At 38.8% G+C, this 13,437-nt stretch overlaps 1 protein-coding gene across 2 annotated transcripts in view; it reads left to right on the forward strand.

Moving 5' to 3' along the window:
* LOC125235989 (AF4/FMR2 family member 3) overlaps nt 1-13,437 on the forward strand; it is a 412,908-nt gene that overhangs the window by 173,551 nt on the left and 225,920 nt on the right. For both annotated transcript variants that reach the window (XM_048142664.1, XM_048142665.1), the window contains exon 2: nt 4,896-4,925. In XM_048142664.1, coding sequence (XP_047998621.1) covers nt 4,896-4,925 — 30 coding nt within the window. The remainder of the gene's footprint in view (nt 1-4,895; nt 4,926-13,437) is intronic.

Below are 13,437 nucleotides of genomic sequence, written 5' to 3' on the forward strand. Positions count from 1 at the left end.
AGTTTTATTTCATTTTGTATATGATATGTTTTCTAGGTTCTTTTCGGTGAAGGAAAACATCGTGAGGAAACCGGACTTATTCCAATAAGGTCTAGTTTACCCTTTGGGTTGAAAGGTCAGATGGCAGTCGCTTTCGTAAAAACTAGTGCCTACGCCAAATCTTGGGATTAGTTGTCAAAGTGGACCGCAGGCTCCCATGAGCCGTGGCAAATGCCGGGATAACGCAAGGAAGATGATGATGTTTTCTAGGTACATATATATAATGGAACATGGAACTAAGATCGGTTTTCTTTAATTTTAAATAGTTTTTTTTTATATTTAAAATGTGTTTTTAGGGTTTCGTAGTCAACTAGGAACCCTTATAGTTTCGCCATGTCTGTCTGTCTGTCCCTCCGTCCGTCCGTCCGTCCGCGGATAATCTCAGTGACCGTTAGAACTAGAGAGCTGAAATTTGGTACCAATATGTATATCAGTCACGCCGACAAAGTGCAAAAATAAAAAGTGAAAAAAATGTTTTATTAGGGTACCCCCCCTACACGTAAAGTAGGGAGTGTTTTTTTTTTTTCATTTCAACCCTAACGTATGATTTTGAACTTGATAGGTTCTGTAGTTTTTGAAAAATATGGAAAACTACGGAAGAGCCGAGCGGCTATTTACCAACGCGGCTTTAAAAACCGGCCGAGAGCGTGTCGGGCCACGCTCAGTGTAGGCACTGAGCGTGACCCGACACGCTCTCGGCCGGTTTTTAAATATTATGTTGTTTTAATTGCATGGAGCACAGGAAGGTCCACATATAGGTATTAGTTTTTTGTAAGGAAATACAACTCTACGCTACGCCTACCTGCTTTAGTTGACTGTTGACACACTGAGACAGTGGATGCGCCAGAGTATAAAAGAGTGATTACCATCTCTTGTCAAAGATCTTGTTGAGACGAATCAAACGAACCCAAACACGAAGTGGTTTCAAGACCTGGTCGTGGAATACTCTTGACTACCTTCCAGCTTCATCATCAGATCCTGGGTACCATCTCTTGTCAAAGATCTTGTTGAGACGAATCAAACGAGCCCAACCACAGAAGAGTTTCAAGACCTGGTTGTTGAATACTCTTGACTACCTTCCGGCTTCTCCATCAGATCCTGGGTACCATCTCTTGTCAAAGATCTTGTTGAGACGAACCAAACGAGCCCAAACACGAAATGGTTTCAAGACCTGGTTGATGAGAACTCATGACTACCTTCCGGCTTCATCATCAGATCCTGGGTACCATCACCTCTTGTCAAAGATCTTGTTGAGACGAACCAAACGAGCCCAAACACGGAGTGGTTTTAAGACCTGGTTGATGAATTCTCTTGACTACCTTCCAGCTTCATCATCAGATCCTGGGTACCATCTCTTGTCAAAGATCTTGTTGAGACGAACCAAACGAGCCCAAACACGAAATGGTTTCAAGACCTGGTTGATGAGAACTCATGACTACCTTCCGGCTTCATCATCAGATCCTGGGTACCATCACCTCTTGTCAAAGATCTTGTTGAGGTGAATCAAACGAGCCCAAACACGAAATGGTTTCAAGACCTGGTTAATGAGAACTCATGACTACCATCTGACTTCATCATCAGATCCTGAGTACCATCTATTGTCAAAGATTTTGTTGAGACGAGTCAGTAACCTAAAATGATATTCAATAATAAATAATACTTACTAAAAATATTAGTCAAGTTAATTAGTTAGTTACCAAAGTCGTCAACCCAAGGATCAAATTTTTCGGTCGCAGTATACATGCAACAGTACAGCCAAACACGCACACAAGTGCGGTTTTGGACACGGCGGGCACTTCGCGATCGTCGAGCCGCGTGCGGAGCGGACTAACATACGTCCTGCCTCTACAAGCTCTGCCGCGGTACTGACATCGCAAGCGCGCGTAACCGGTAATAAGGAGGCATTTTTAAAAAATCGTCAAAAATATTAAATTGCAATTAATAGAAAACTTTTGCATAAAATCTGTTTGAGTAAGCGTTGCAGATTATTTTTATATTAAAACTACTTCAAAAACACGTAAGTTTTCGAAGAAATTGACACTTATTCTGAGGTGATTTCTGAAACAAATTGGATTCATCATATCCTCATTTACTCTATTCTAAAGCCTTATAACAAAGAAGTAGTCTCAGAAGATTGTAGTACAGGATATACATAATACAAATTTACCACTTGAAGCATTCAAAACTATCCAAATTTTACAAATTAGACGGACTAAGTCAGCACTTTTCGCGGGTTTTCCTAAACATGCACCAGAAAAAAAATCATAATTAATTAAGTGAGTTAGTTTTTAAAAATCCAGTCTCACAACATGTAAGTTAAGAAGATGTCCTAATCGAATCCTGAACTTAATAAGTCTTTTAGATGACGGAAAGTGTAGCATTTTGCCGACTAAAACTATCAATTTTACATTATTACGACGTTTTCGTTGAATGCCCTCTTAATCGTAATTCAGCTGAGCTTACCACATTTTCATTTCTAACTTATTGTTACGATGTCAACACATTTTTTATTGGCATATAATTAACCGGGCAACTAAAATATTAAACGGGAAGTTATGCCGGGCGTACAATAATATAATTTGGCTGTGTTTTAATATTGTGGCGACCAAAAAAAATATATGAGCCTCAAATATTAAGCATCATTATTATTGAAAAAACGGCAGCAAATTTCAAGCGACAAAAATATTGCCGAGGAACATTAAACAATACTTTGGCGACTAAAATAATAATTGGCACCTAGTATTGTAAAGCGTAAGATTTTTAATATTTGTAGTCATATAGATGTTAGCACCTAAATAATTATACTTAGCTCATCGTTTAAAGTAGTATTTAAATTGCGGAGGCAACTAAAAAAATTATTGGGAAGTAGGTTTTTTAAAACACATATAAAATCGTTTCTTTATGGAAACGATGGTCTCATCGGAAGATCAGCGCTGGAAGTCACCAGCAACACGCTGAGGTGAGGCCATTTCGTGGCACTTCATCCTTTCTGTCTTGTTGTTATTACGTGTATTTTGTCTTGCCTGTATTCACGAATACATGTTTATTCTATTCAAACATAGTATTTGCGACCTGTAAACCACGGGTATTATTTAAATATCTCACATCTATTTTCGAGCGAGTTGCAAGCGAGGGAACGCGTACCAAATCATTTTATAATAAGTACACAGCAAAAAGGAGTGTATAAGCTTCTAACGGGTCGGTAACGCGCATGTGAGACCCCTTGAGTTGCAGGCGTCCATAGGTTACGGTGACCGCTTTCCATCAGGCCGATCGTATGCTTGTTTGCCACCGACGTGGTATTAAAAAAAATTGCCATGATAATCGTATAGTATAATATTACAAGAGCAGAATTATTTTCTGCTAGCAAAAAGTGGGTTAGGGTTAGGTTATTTTTTTAGTAGAATATAAGTCCTACCAAATTTGCTAAGTATGGCATAATTCTTAGGTACTTTGTACCTCTATGAACAAAACAACGATAGCAAAAAGGAAATGAAATACGCATGAGGCATGCATCCCCAACACACATAATGACTCGCTATCAAAACAGAAATAGGAAGAAGATGGACAACTTTTTAATACCGCCTGAATATTATGCAAACAAAAATTTACGGAAGTACTCTTAATTTAGAAGATTATTTTGTTCATGAACATTATGCCAGCATAAGATTCGATATTATAAAATCTGCAGAACGATTTATGCCAAAGCATATTCTGAGTAAAGTTTTCCTGCCAAAAAAAATCTTTCAGAGTGATGTTAAGACTGAGTAAGGCCAGCCTTAGATTCGATAGAGTAAACGTCATGAAAAGTTAAATTAATAGTATAGACGAAGTTGCCAGCGCCAAACACCTAATTTCTTACCCATAAGTGTAATATTTTGTCGACCGTTATATTTTATAAGAATCCTTTTTTTTATTAAAATTACGGCTCAGGTGATGAGTGCCGATGTATAAATTTTAAATGTACTTTTTATGTTAATTTGCTATATAAATATTTTAAAAGAACTGTATATTTTATATTAATAGACAGCCGTTTTCCTATTAAACTGTATCTCTCAAATTGATTCCAATATAATAATTCAGTTGCCAAATAAATAGTTGGTACTCGCGTCTGAATAAACCGTAGCCGTAATGACATTAAAATGCTACCTCATATTGAAATATTTTGAGGCCCCATTTTAGTCGCCAAACTATTATTTTTGATACCCATTTCTATGGTTATTAAGTCGCCCGGTTAAATACGTGCCTTTTTTATTTACCTTTCTTTTAAAATGTACTTAGAATTGATCGCTGGTTTACTCACTTTATATGTATCTTGAACGTCTATAACCTCTCGAAGAAATTGGTTGGCTTTGAACATAGGTCGTCGGACTATCACCCGGGGGTTTAGCTTAGGGCCCTATCACACTTGCGATTTGCGGACGATTTGAAAGCGAAGCGAACGCGCAGCGAGTTCGCCGCGAGTGCGCAGCGTGTTCGTCGCGATATCCATTGCAACAGTAAGTATTTGAATCTTCCAACGGTGCCATTATTGTTGGTTGTCCATCTGTCCACATTCGTAGATAATAAACTACTACAAATATCGACTTAAACTAAAGTGGATAGAAATTCATTTTGCTGATGAATACAGCATGAGGTCTCGACTCTAGACGCGGCGAACTCGCTGCGCACTCGCTGCGCACTCGCGGCGAACTCGCTGCGCACTCGCGGCGAACTCGTTGCGCACTCGCGGCGAACTCGCTGCGCGTTCGTTTCGCTTTCAAATCGCTTAACGTTTGTTTAATATATTAAGTTCACGTAATCTTTGCTTCTTTGTAATTTAGGCTACGTTTTAACAAATTGTTTTCTTTTTGCAGGCCACACAAAATGATGCTGGAGTCGAGCCGGTGAGTAAACAGAGGGACAGACAGACACACGAGTGATCCTATAAGGGTTCCGTTTTTCCTCTTTGAGGTACGGAACCCTAAAAATAATAGTTCCTGTCAAAGATCTTCTTTTATGGTATGCTAGTCTGTGATCCTATGCTTAGAAAGTATGAGCGTCGAAAAAAACGACCATCTGTACTGAAAAATACTTTTCAGTGCGAGAAGTGGTTCATTATATGCCAGGTCGAGTCGAAACGTCGGAGGGTCATCTGTACTGAAAAACGTCGTACGATACACGTGCGAAAAGGAAATTCGTAACTGTTGTCGGTTTAAAACACTCCCTTCGGTCGTGTTTTAATTTATCGCCACTCGTTTCGAACTTCCTTTTTTACGCACTTATATCGTAATGTACCTACTATTATAAGGAACCATACACCTCGGTTACGAATCTTACGCATGAAAAGTCCGCTTGAGCCTTTGCCACAGACAAATATGAAGCACATCCAATTGAGTCGACCTAAATAGATAACAGTTAATAAGACAATGACTTGATGTGATATTAAGCTAAAATTAGGAGTTTATTTTTATAATACGTCGGTGTCAAAACAGCATAAAATAGCCCACGCCTTCGATCAAAAAAACATAATACCAAGTAACCCAAGGGTTTGTGTGTTTAGGGGAAACATATGACGGTCGGGAGCCTCAATTGCCTTAGAAAGACGTATTTTTACGGACGTAGTGCGGTTTATGAGTAAAGCTAAACTCTAGAAAAAGTTTAGGTAGTTTTTTCTGGGATCATTTGTGTCTTTTTTTATTTTTTATATTTTATGGATGGACGTACTCAGTGTTGTGACAGACAATTGCTGACCCTACCACCCCGCCCCGCACCCTTGTTAAGCTACGAGTATAGAGACATGTAGCAAGTCTGTGACTATTATAAGACGATTAGAGTTTACACGTTAAATACCTACAAACGTCACTTCTTAGTCGTTAGTATCCTGTAGTACTAAACGCCACAATTTCCCCCGTCGCCATAACACAGACCGGTCCGTCACAGCTAATTAGTCATGCTTATCGACCACTGTTTCACTCATTATGTGAAATTTCATTTCTAATCGACACTGGACTAGTGGCCTTTGTTCGGAACCGGCTTTTAATTGTGGCTGTACCGCCGACGGCTGTGAGATTGCGAACTGGAACAGAGAAAAAAAAACCGGCCAAGAGCGTGTCGGGCCACGCTCAGTGTAGGGTTGCGTAGTTTTCTGTATTTATCTCAAAAACTATTGAACCTATCAAGTTCAAAACAATTTTCCTAGAAAGTCTTTATAAAGTTCTACTTTTGTGATTTTTTTTCATATTTTTTAAACATATGGTTCAAAACCCTCCTTAGACCTTGTACACTCCTTTTTGCTGTGTACTTAACACAGCAAAAGGGAATGTACAAGTTTCTAATGGGGTGGCAACGCGCATGCGACACTGTTTGAGTTGCAGGCGTCCATAGGTTACGGTGGCCGCTTTACATCAGGCGGGCCGTATGCTTGTTTGCCACCGACGTAGTATTTAAAAAAAAAAGTTAGAGGAGGGGGACACACTTTTTTTTTACTTTAGGAGCGATTATTTCTGAAAATTGAATATAAAATTAAACGTCACGCCTAGGTACAATTTTATATTATCAAAAACGATTTTAGTAAACCCTTATTCATTTTTAAATATATCACACGTTGGGGTTGGAATGATACATATTTGTACCAAATTTCAGCTTTCTAGTGCTAACGGTTACTGAGATTATCCGCGGACGGACGGACGGACGGACAGACAGACATGGCGAAACTATAAGGGTTCCTAGTTGACTACGGAACCCTAAAAAACTGCTGCTACTATGTGAATTACCTGGGTATTGCGCTTATTTAGACAAAGGAGGAGACCGAGAGCGTATATGACCCAAATAAAGGAGAGAATAGGTCCGGTGAGACGACTAAAAAAAACTAATTAGTCCGTCAGTTAGATTATCAAAGAATTTTAGACACGTATTTTTTATTTTTTCTTGTAAACGAAAAATGACGACGGTACAGTGCGTTGAAGTTTCGCGTGACGTCACGTCTAGGTACAATTTTTACTTAGAAGTGACGTCACAAGCCCCCACTCTGGAACTTTGATACTCTATATGTGTTCAGTATTTTTGGAAGATCTAACTGACGGACTAAACAGAATGGCATTTTTTATGTAGTCGTCGTCCCTATTAACTTCGTGTGGTATCAGAAATTCACAAGGAAGGCAAAAGACTGGCATACATGGAAGATGCTCCACCGACAAGAGTCCAACTCTTAAATTAATGATGATGATGCTGCGTTTATTTATTTGTGCATGGTATGGACAGGTGATGCGAAGAGATGAGACTCGAGTTGAGAAAGGTATTAGAAATGAATGTGGAAGGAAGGATAACACGACAGGAAAAGGTGGGTGGACGGTGGGAGTAGTTGTTGGTTCATTCCTTATTCGTTTTATTCTATGGAACTACATCTAAGAAAAACATAGATTAGACAGAGAGTATGCCCAAAGAAAATGATGATGAATACAGAATGTGTTGTAATACAAAGCGAAAATAAGAATTGATCAACGATGACAAATAATCTGTTTGGCCTAAAGGTTGACTGGTAGAGAATGCCATGTAGCATTAAGTCCGCCTTTTGTAACTGTATATTTTTACTGTGCAATAAAGTTTAAATAAATAAATAAATAATGGAACAAAGTTGATAAAACAAGACGATCCAAGCTAATACTGAGAGTTCGTTGGTTTACATAAAGTTATCTACCGAGTCTAATTGGTTAAAACTAAACGACCTATCATTAAATTGTAACTAAAACAGACTAACGTCTCACAAGATAAAATAATAACTTTATAGTCTCATAATCGTAATCATTGTAAAAGATGGGCCTTTACAACCCTTTAAATCACAAAAGCAACTTTTTTTTACGATTACAACATAGTTACTACCTTTTTACCACACGGCTTCATACTAACTAGCAAGTAGCATCGAATATGTTAACTTAGTATGGCTATAAATCATCACGTCAGAAAGAGACACAGTGCATGTCCATTACATTTTACACGAGAAAGAACGAGACGGAAGGTATTGTGAGAGCCTCCTTAAACACAGATACGACAAAGGGTATAATAAAAAGTATAATTTATTTATCATTCTGTTACCTACTTTGTTCGTATCGCATTATACGCAAATCGCCTGCATGGATGGAATATCGAATGAGAATCGTATTAGAATCGAAACCTATGAGTTAGTTTTGATTGATATGTTCGTTCGTGCAGCAATGCATTGCTTTCTGCAATTTCGAAAGTTAAAAAAAGCAGAAATATTTTGTTGTTAGAACTACATCAATCTTATAGATTGCGCCTACCACACGCCATAAACAGATTTTTATGATCAACTAACTTTTATGGATGTTCCAGCAGGTCTATCATATCATTGGTGTGAGATTATCTTCTTATATCATTAATACAACTAGAAAATTACTTGTGAGAAAATGTTTTACATATTTTTACTTTGATATATTGTAAAAACATCATCATTTCTTTGCTCGTTCTGTAGATATTAATAAAATTAGCACATTATTATTTTTACTCCTCATTCCACTTTGTTTTTGAAGCTCTAAGGCAGCGTTCCCACTTAAGCGTCGCGTGTCTCTGGGCGCGCAACGGACGTCTCCGCCACGCCGCCTGAATGTAATTCAAAAAACGTCTCCTCAGTACATTTTGTATAGGAAGGACGTAAGACGCGCCCCCAGGCGGCGCGGCGCGCCCCACGCGTCTTACGTCCGTTGCGCGCCCCGAGACATGCGTCTTATGAGTGTGGATGGTCCCTAAAACAAATATGTGCTCCGTTTCGCAATATGTATCAAACATTAAAACCTTAAGGCAATGTTTCCGAGTTCATTGCATACCTTATCTTAGACGCACGCCAAAGTCTTAAGAAAATATGTAGAAGTTCAATTACCTTTTTGTAAAGTGAAGAATGTTCAGGGTTTATCATCAGTCGAGAATGTTATGACGACGTTTTACGACCCTGTGTCCGAGGCGATCCATAACTCTCCAATAATATACAAAAAGGCACTTATACCTGCCGGCCTAGCTGCAAGACAATCGTTGACGCTTGACGCCGATCGAAACGCAGGCTGGCTCTGTCGCAACAATATGGAGGAGCGATAGAGATAGATAGCTACGAATACCATATCATCGTGAGCGTTTGTGCAATTTGGCTATGTACCTTTGTGTGCTTCGTACCGCGGTTTATTGAGATGAGAAAATATCGCTTTGTTTACTGACGAGTAATTTTAAAGTTGCTAGATTGGTCTATTAGTGTAACCCTTTTGTTTCATAAGGAAATACGAAGTCATATATGCGATAAAATTGGGTTACTCTGAATCACAGACAATTTTTAGGGTTCCGTAGTCAACTAGGAACCCTTATAGTTTCGCCATGTCTGTCTGTCCGTCCGTCCGTCCGTCCGTCCGTCCGTCCGCGGATAATCTCAGTAACCGTTAACACTAGAAAGCTGAAATTTGGTACCAATATGTACATCAATCACGCCAACAAAGTGCAAAAATAAAAAGTGAAAAAAAATGTTTTATTAGGGTACCCCCCCTACATGTAAAGTGGGGGCTGATATTTTTTTTCATTCCAACTCCAACGTGTGATAGGGTTTACTAAAATCGTTTTTTGATAATATTAATATTTTCGGAAATAATCGCTCCTAAAGGAAAAAAAGTGCGTCCCCCCCCTCTAACTTTTGAACCATAATATGTTTAAAAAATATGAAAAAAATCACAAAAGTAGAACTTTATAAAGACTTTCTAGGAAAATTGTACTAAACTTGATAGGTTTAGTAGTTTTTGAGAAAAATACGGTAAACTACGGAACCCTACACTGAGCGTGGCCCGACACGGTCTTGGCCGGTTTTTTTAAATATGAAATTGGTATCAGAACGTTTACATCATCAATATTTTCCAACGATTGAAAGTAACCCCATGTTGATTATGTCTTAATCTGTTACACAAAAATACGTGACTGAATGGCACCTGATAAAATAAGTATATAAGTATTTTAGACATGTTTTGGATGTGTTTAATTGACTCCATATTACCTGATTTGTTTCATCGCTTAAAGGTTGTCAGTTAAATTTATACCTTTTTTGCCATATAAGGGACCGTCCACACTCAAGAGACGCATGACCGCCGACGAGGAACGGACGTCAGCGCTACGCCGCCTGAATGTAATTTAAAAAACGTCTCAGTACATTTTGTGTAGGAAGGACGTACAATGCGCCCCCAGGCGGCGCGCGCGCTAAGCGACGTCCCTTGCGCTTCCCTTCGCGTCCTTCCTATACAAAATGTACTGAGGAGACTTACTTAATTATCAACACCAAACATTTTAATCTTCCGATTTGGCAATATCGACGCTAAGACTAACAGAGTGGTCATTCGTAGTGTGTATTGAAGTGTATTCATATGTATATGTGCTGTATATGTGTGTCTCGTTATCGCTGCATGCAAGAATGATTTGACAATATTCTCGACGCAGTAGTAATATGGCCCCATTCGAACTTTTAGATGCATCAAAATATAAGCTCTGTATGTGACGCGGGAAATTATATCCGATTGACGGCTCCCCCGATCTGCTTTTAGAAATATATACTTTAATAGATGACTAATTAATTAAATGGTTTTTAGGGTTCCGTAGTCAACTAGGAACCCTTATAGTTTCGCTATGTCTGTCTGTCCGTCCGTCCGTCCGTCCGCGGATAATCTTAGTAACCGTTAGCACTAGAAAGCTGAAATTTGGTACCAATATGTATATCAATCACGCCAACAAAGTACAAAAAAAAATGGAAAAAAAATGTTTTATTAGGGTACCCCCCCTACATGTAAAGTGGGGGCTGATATTTTCTTCATTCCAACCCCAATATATAATATATCGTTTTTTGATAATATTAATATTTTCGGAAATAATCGCTCCTAAAGAAAAAAAAGTGCGTCCTTCCCCCCCCCCCCCCCCCCCCTCTAACTTTTGAACCATATGTTTAAAAAATATGAAAAAAATCACAAAAGTAGAACTTTATAAAGACTTTCTAGGAAAATTGTTTTGAACTTGATAGGTTCAGTAGTTTTTGAGGAAAATACGGAAAACTACGGAACCATACACTGAGCGTGGCCCGACACGCTCTTGGCCGGTTTTTTATTTTATTTCTTATTATTTATTAGTCCATGTTTTAAAGAAAAATATATTATAGTATCAAAAGTCTAAAAACATTTGACATTGACAGTTTCTCCCCACTGTATACGGACATGAACTGTGTCATACGGATCATCATTCTCCGCAATATTGATCTTGATCGTCAAAAGTGACGTTTTTGTTTGGATAATCGTCGTTTCTGACGACGTAACGTACTGCTACAGAAGAGCTAATATTTGACATATCTTTAAATTAGAATGAGCTACTAGTAGTAATAGTTAGTATGCCATCAACACGGTCTCGGTACGTATCGCGAGCATAAATTACACGAATCCTCGACGTAATTCTCAATTCTTGACTATTCTCAGCTAACATTTCGGTTTAGCATTCGACTAAAGCGGTTGGACAACGTTGCAAGAAGTTACGATATTTATGTTTGAAAAACGAAGATTAAACAACTATTAAGAAGATAATTATATCAAACTAGCGACACGTCCCGGCTTTGCACGGATACATATAAACTTTCCTCTTGAATCATTATATGTTTAAGAAACGCATTAAAATCCGTTGCGTAGTTTTAAACATCAAATCATACAGCGGGCAGAAAGCGGGAAGCGACTTTCCTTTATATATTGTAGTGATAATTTGTTTAAAAAATAAAAAACTATAAGCGTTAAACTTTAGTGAGACATATTCAAATAATTAATGAATCTACGGTTGTACTCACGTTATTATATCGCTACTGCTGCGACATGTTTCGGGCCGATTTCGGAGGCCCATCTTCAGGCATATAGGAGTTATCGCGGCGGCTAAACTCCGTGCACTGACCAAAACGTACAAATTGTACAAACGTAGATTCGTTAATTAAATTAAAAAAAACTAGACACTTAAACGATAAAGGAACTCGCTCAATGAATAGGAATCCAGAAACAACCAGTTATAACTCCGAAGCATTAGCCACAGGTCACGACGGCGACTAAGCGCCGCGTGACCCATTTCCCTCCATATTACACTCTTTATCCGACGACCTGAAGATAAATTAACGTCGAAATGACGAATCCTAATATCCTCCACGCCAAATACAATTTATCTCGTTAACTACCTCAATGTCAATCGCCTGCCATTGAAAGCGGCGAAAATAAAACGATTAATCTTTTTTAGAAATCATTACAGAAGAATTTTAATGCTCTCGTTTGGACTCGGATCTAAGATGACGTATGGGAAGCATCGGTCATGTCGTGAGATGACACAGGTTCCGTAATGGCCATTAAAATGTGAATGTACCTCGAGTGGTCACGTTTTTTACAGTCGGATTTAGATGTCGCAGTGAAAACGGCGCATACAAATAACACTACTCTAATCTCTATTGTTAAAGAGGCAGAATACAAGTTCAGATTTTTGGATGGATTGGGATTTCATAAAGTTGAAACTCCCCCAAAGTTTAGATGAAGGTGCTATAATAATGTTGCTGACTATACATTTAGATTGTAATTTTATTAGCCCCAATATATATATTATTCAGTTACTACTCACTGAGCACAATTCGACGAATTAGGGTCGCGGTAATCGCGACGAGACGACCGCGAAGTTAAACAGACCAAAATTACATATTATCTAATGTGAAAATTAGATCTAATCGGCTAATGCTAGTTTATAAAGGGAACTAGTAAGATTTGAATCAAAATATTTGTTCGTGACGCGTGTTATTATTGTGACAAAGAACGACAAGAGTTGGTACTAGGACGATCACCGTCAGCAAGACTTATTCGCCTTATTCCCATAGTTTCCAAACGTGACTCGAGCCATTATTTTCTTACACGTAATGAAATCACAGTTTCACTGGCACTTACGTACATATGTATACGCTCGCCTAAGCACGATGGCCGATTGGAACATCGTCTGTGCGGATCTCGGAAAACCGTACAAAAATTCCTTCTCACGGACGCAACGGTATCGCCGCGCGCGCACGATGCGAAGGTCGCCGCCAGATTTGCATCTCTGTCACCTCCTGCTTTTTTTGTCAAGCGCGAGCAAGACGGAAAGCTATGCAAATGAGATGCGGTAAAAAACGTTTGGTTCACTGCGGCGCGACTTCGAATGATTAGAGGCCCCGTTCGGATGCCGTGCAGGGGCGTGCATTTCATGTCGGACCGGTATCAATCCGAACAGACAACTGGTCTCAGTGGAAAGTGACGTCAATAAACTGTGCAAATTACTTCATAAGTCTAGCTCACGATGTTAGTCATTATCGGACAGTTTTTTCTTTGTAATGAGAAGATTCTAAATACC

The sequence above is a fragment of the Leguminivora glycinivorella genome, chromosome 18 (genome assembly GCF_023078275.1).
Source record: "Leguminivora glycinivorella isolate SPB_JAAS2020 chromosome 18, LegGlyc_1.1, whole genome shotgun sequence".
Lineage (NCBI taxonomy): Eukaryota > Metazoa > Arthropoda > Insecta > Lepidoptera > Tortricidae > Leguminivora > Leguminivora glycinivorella.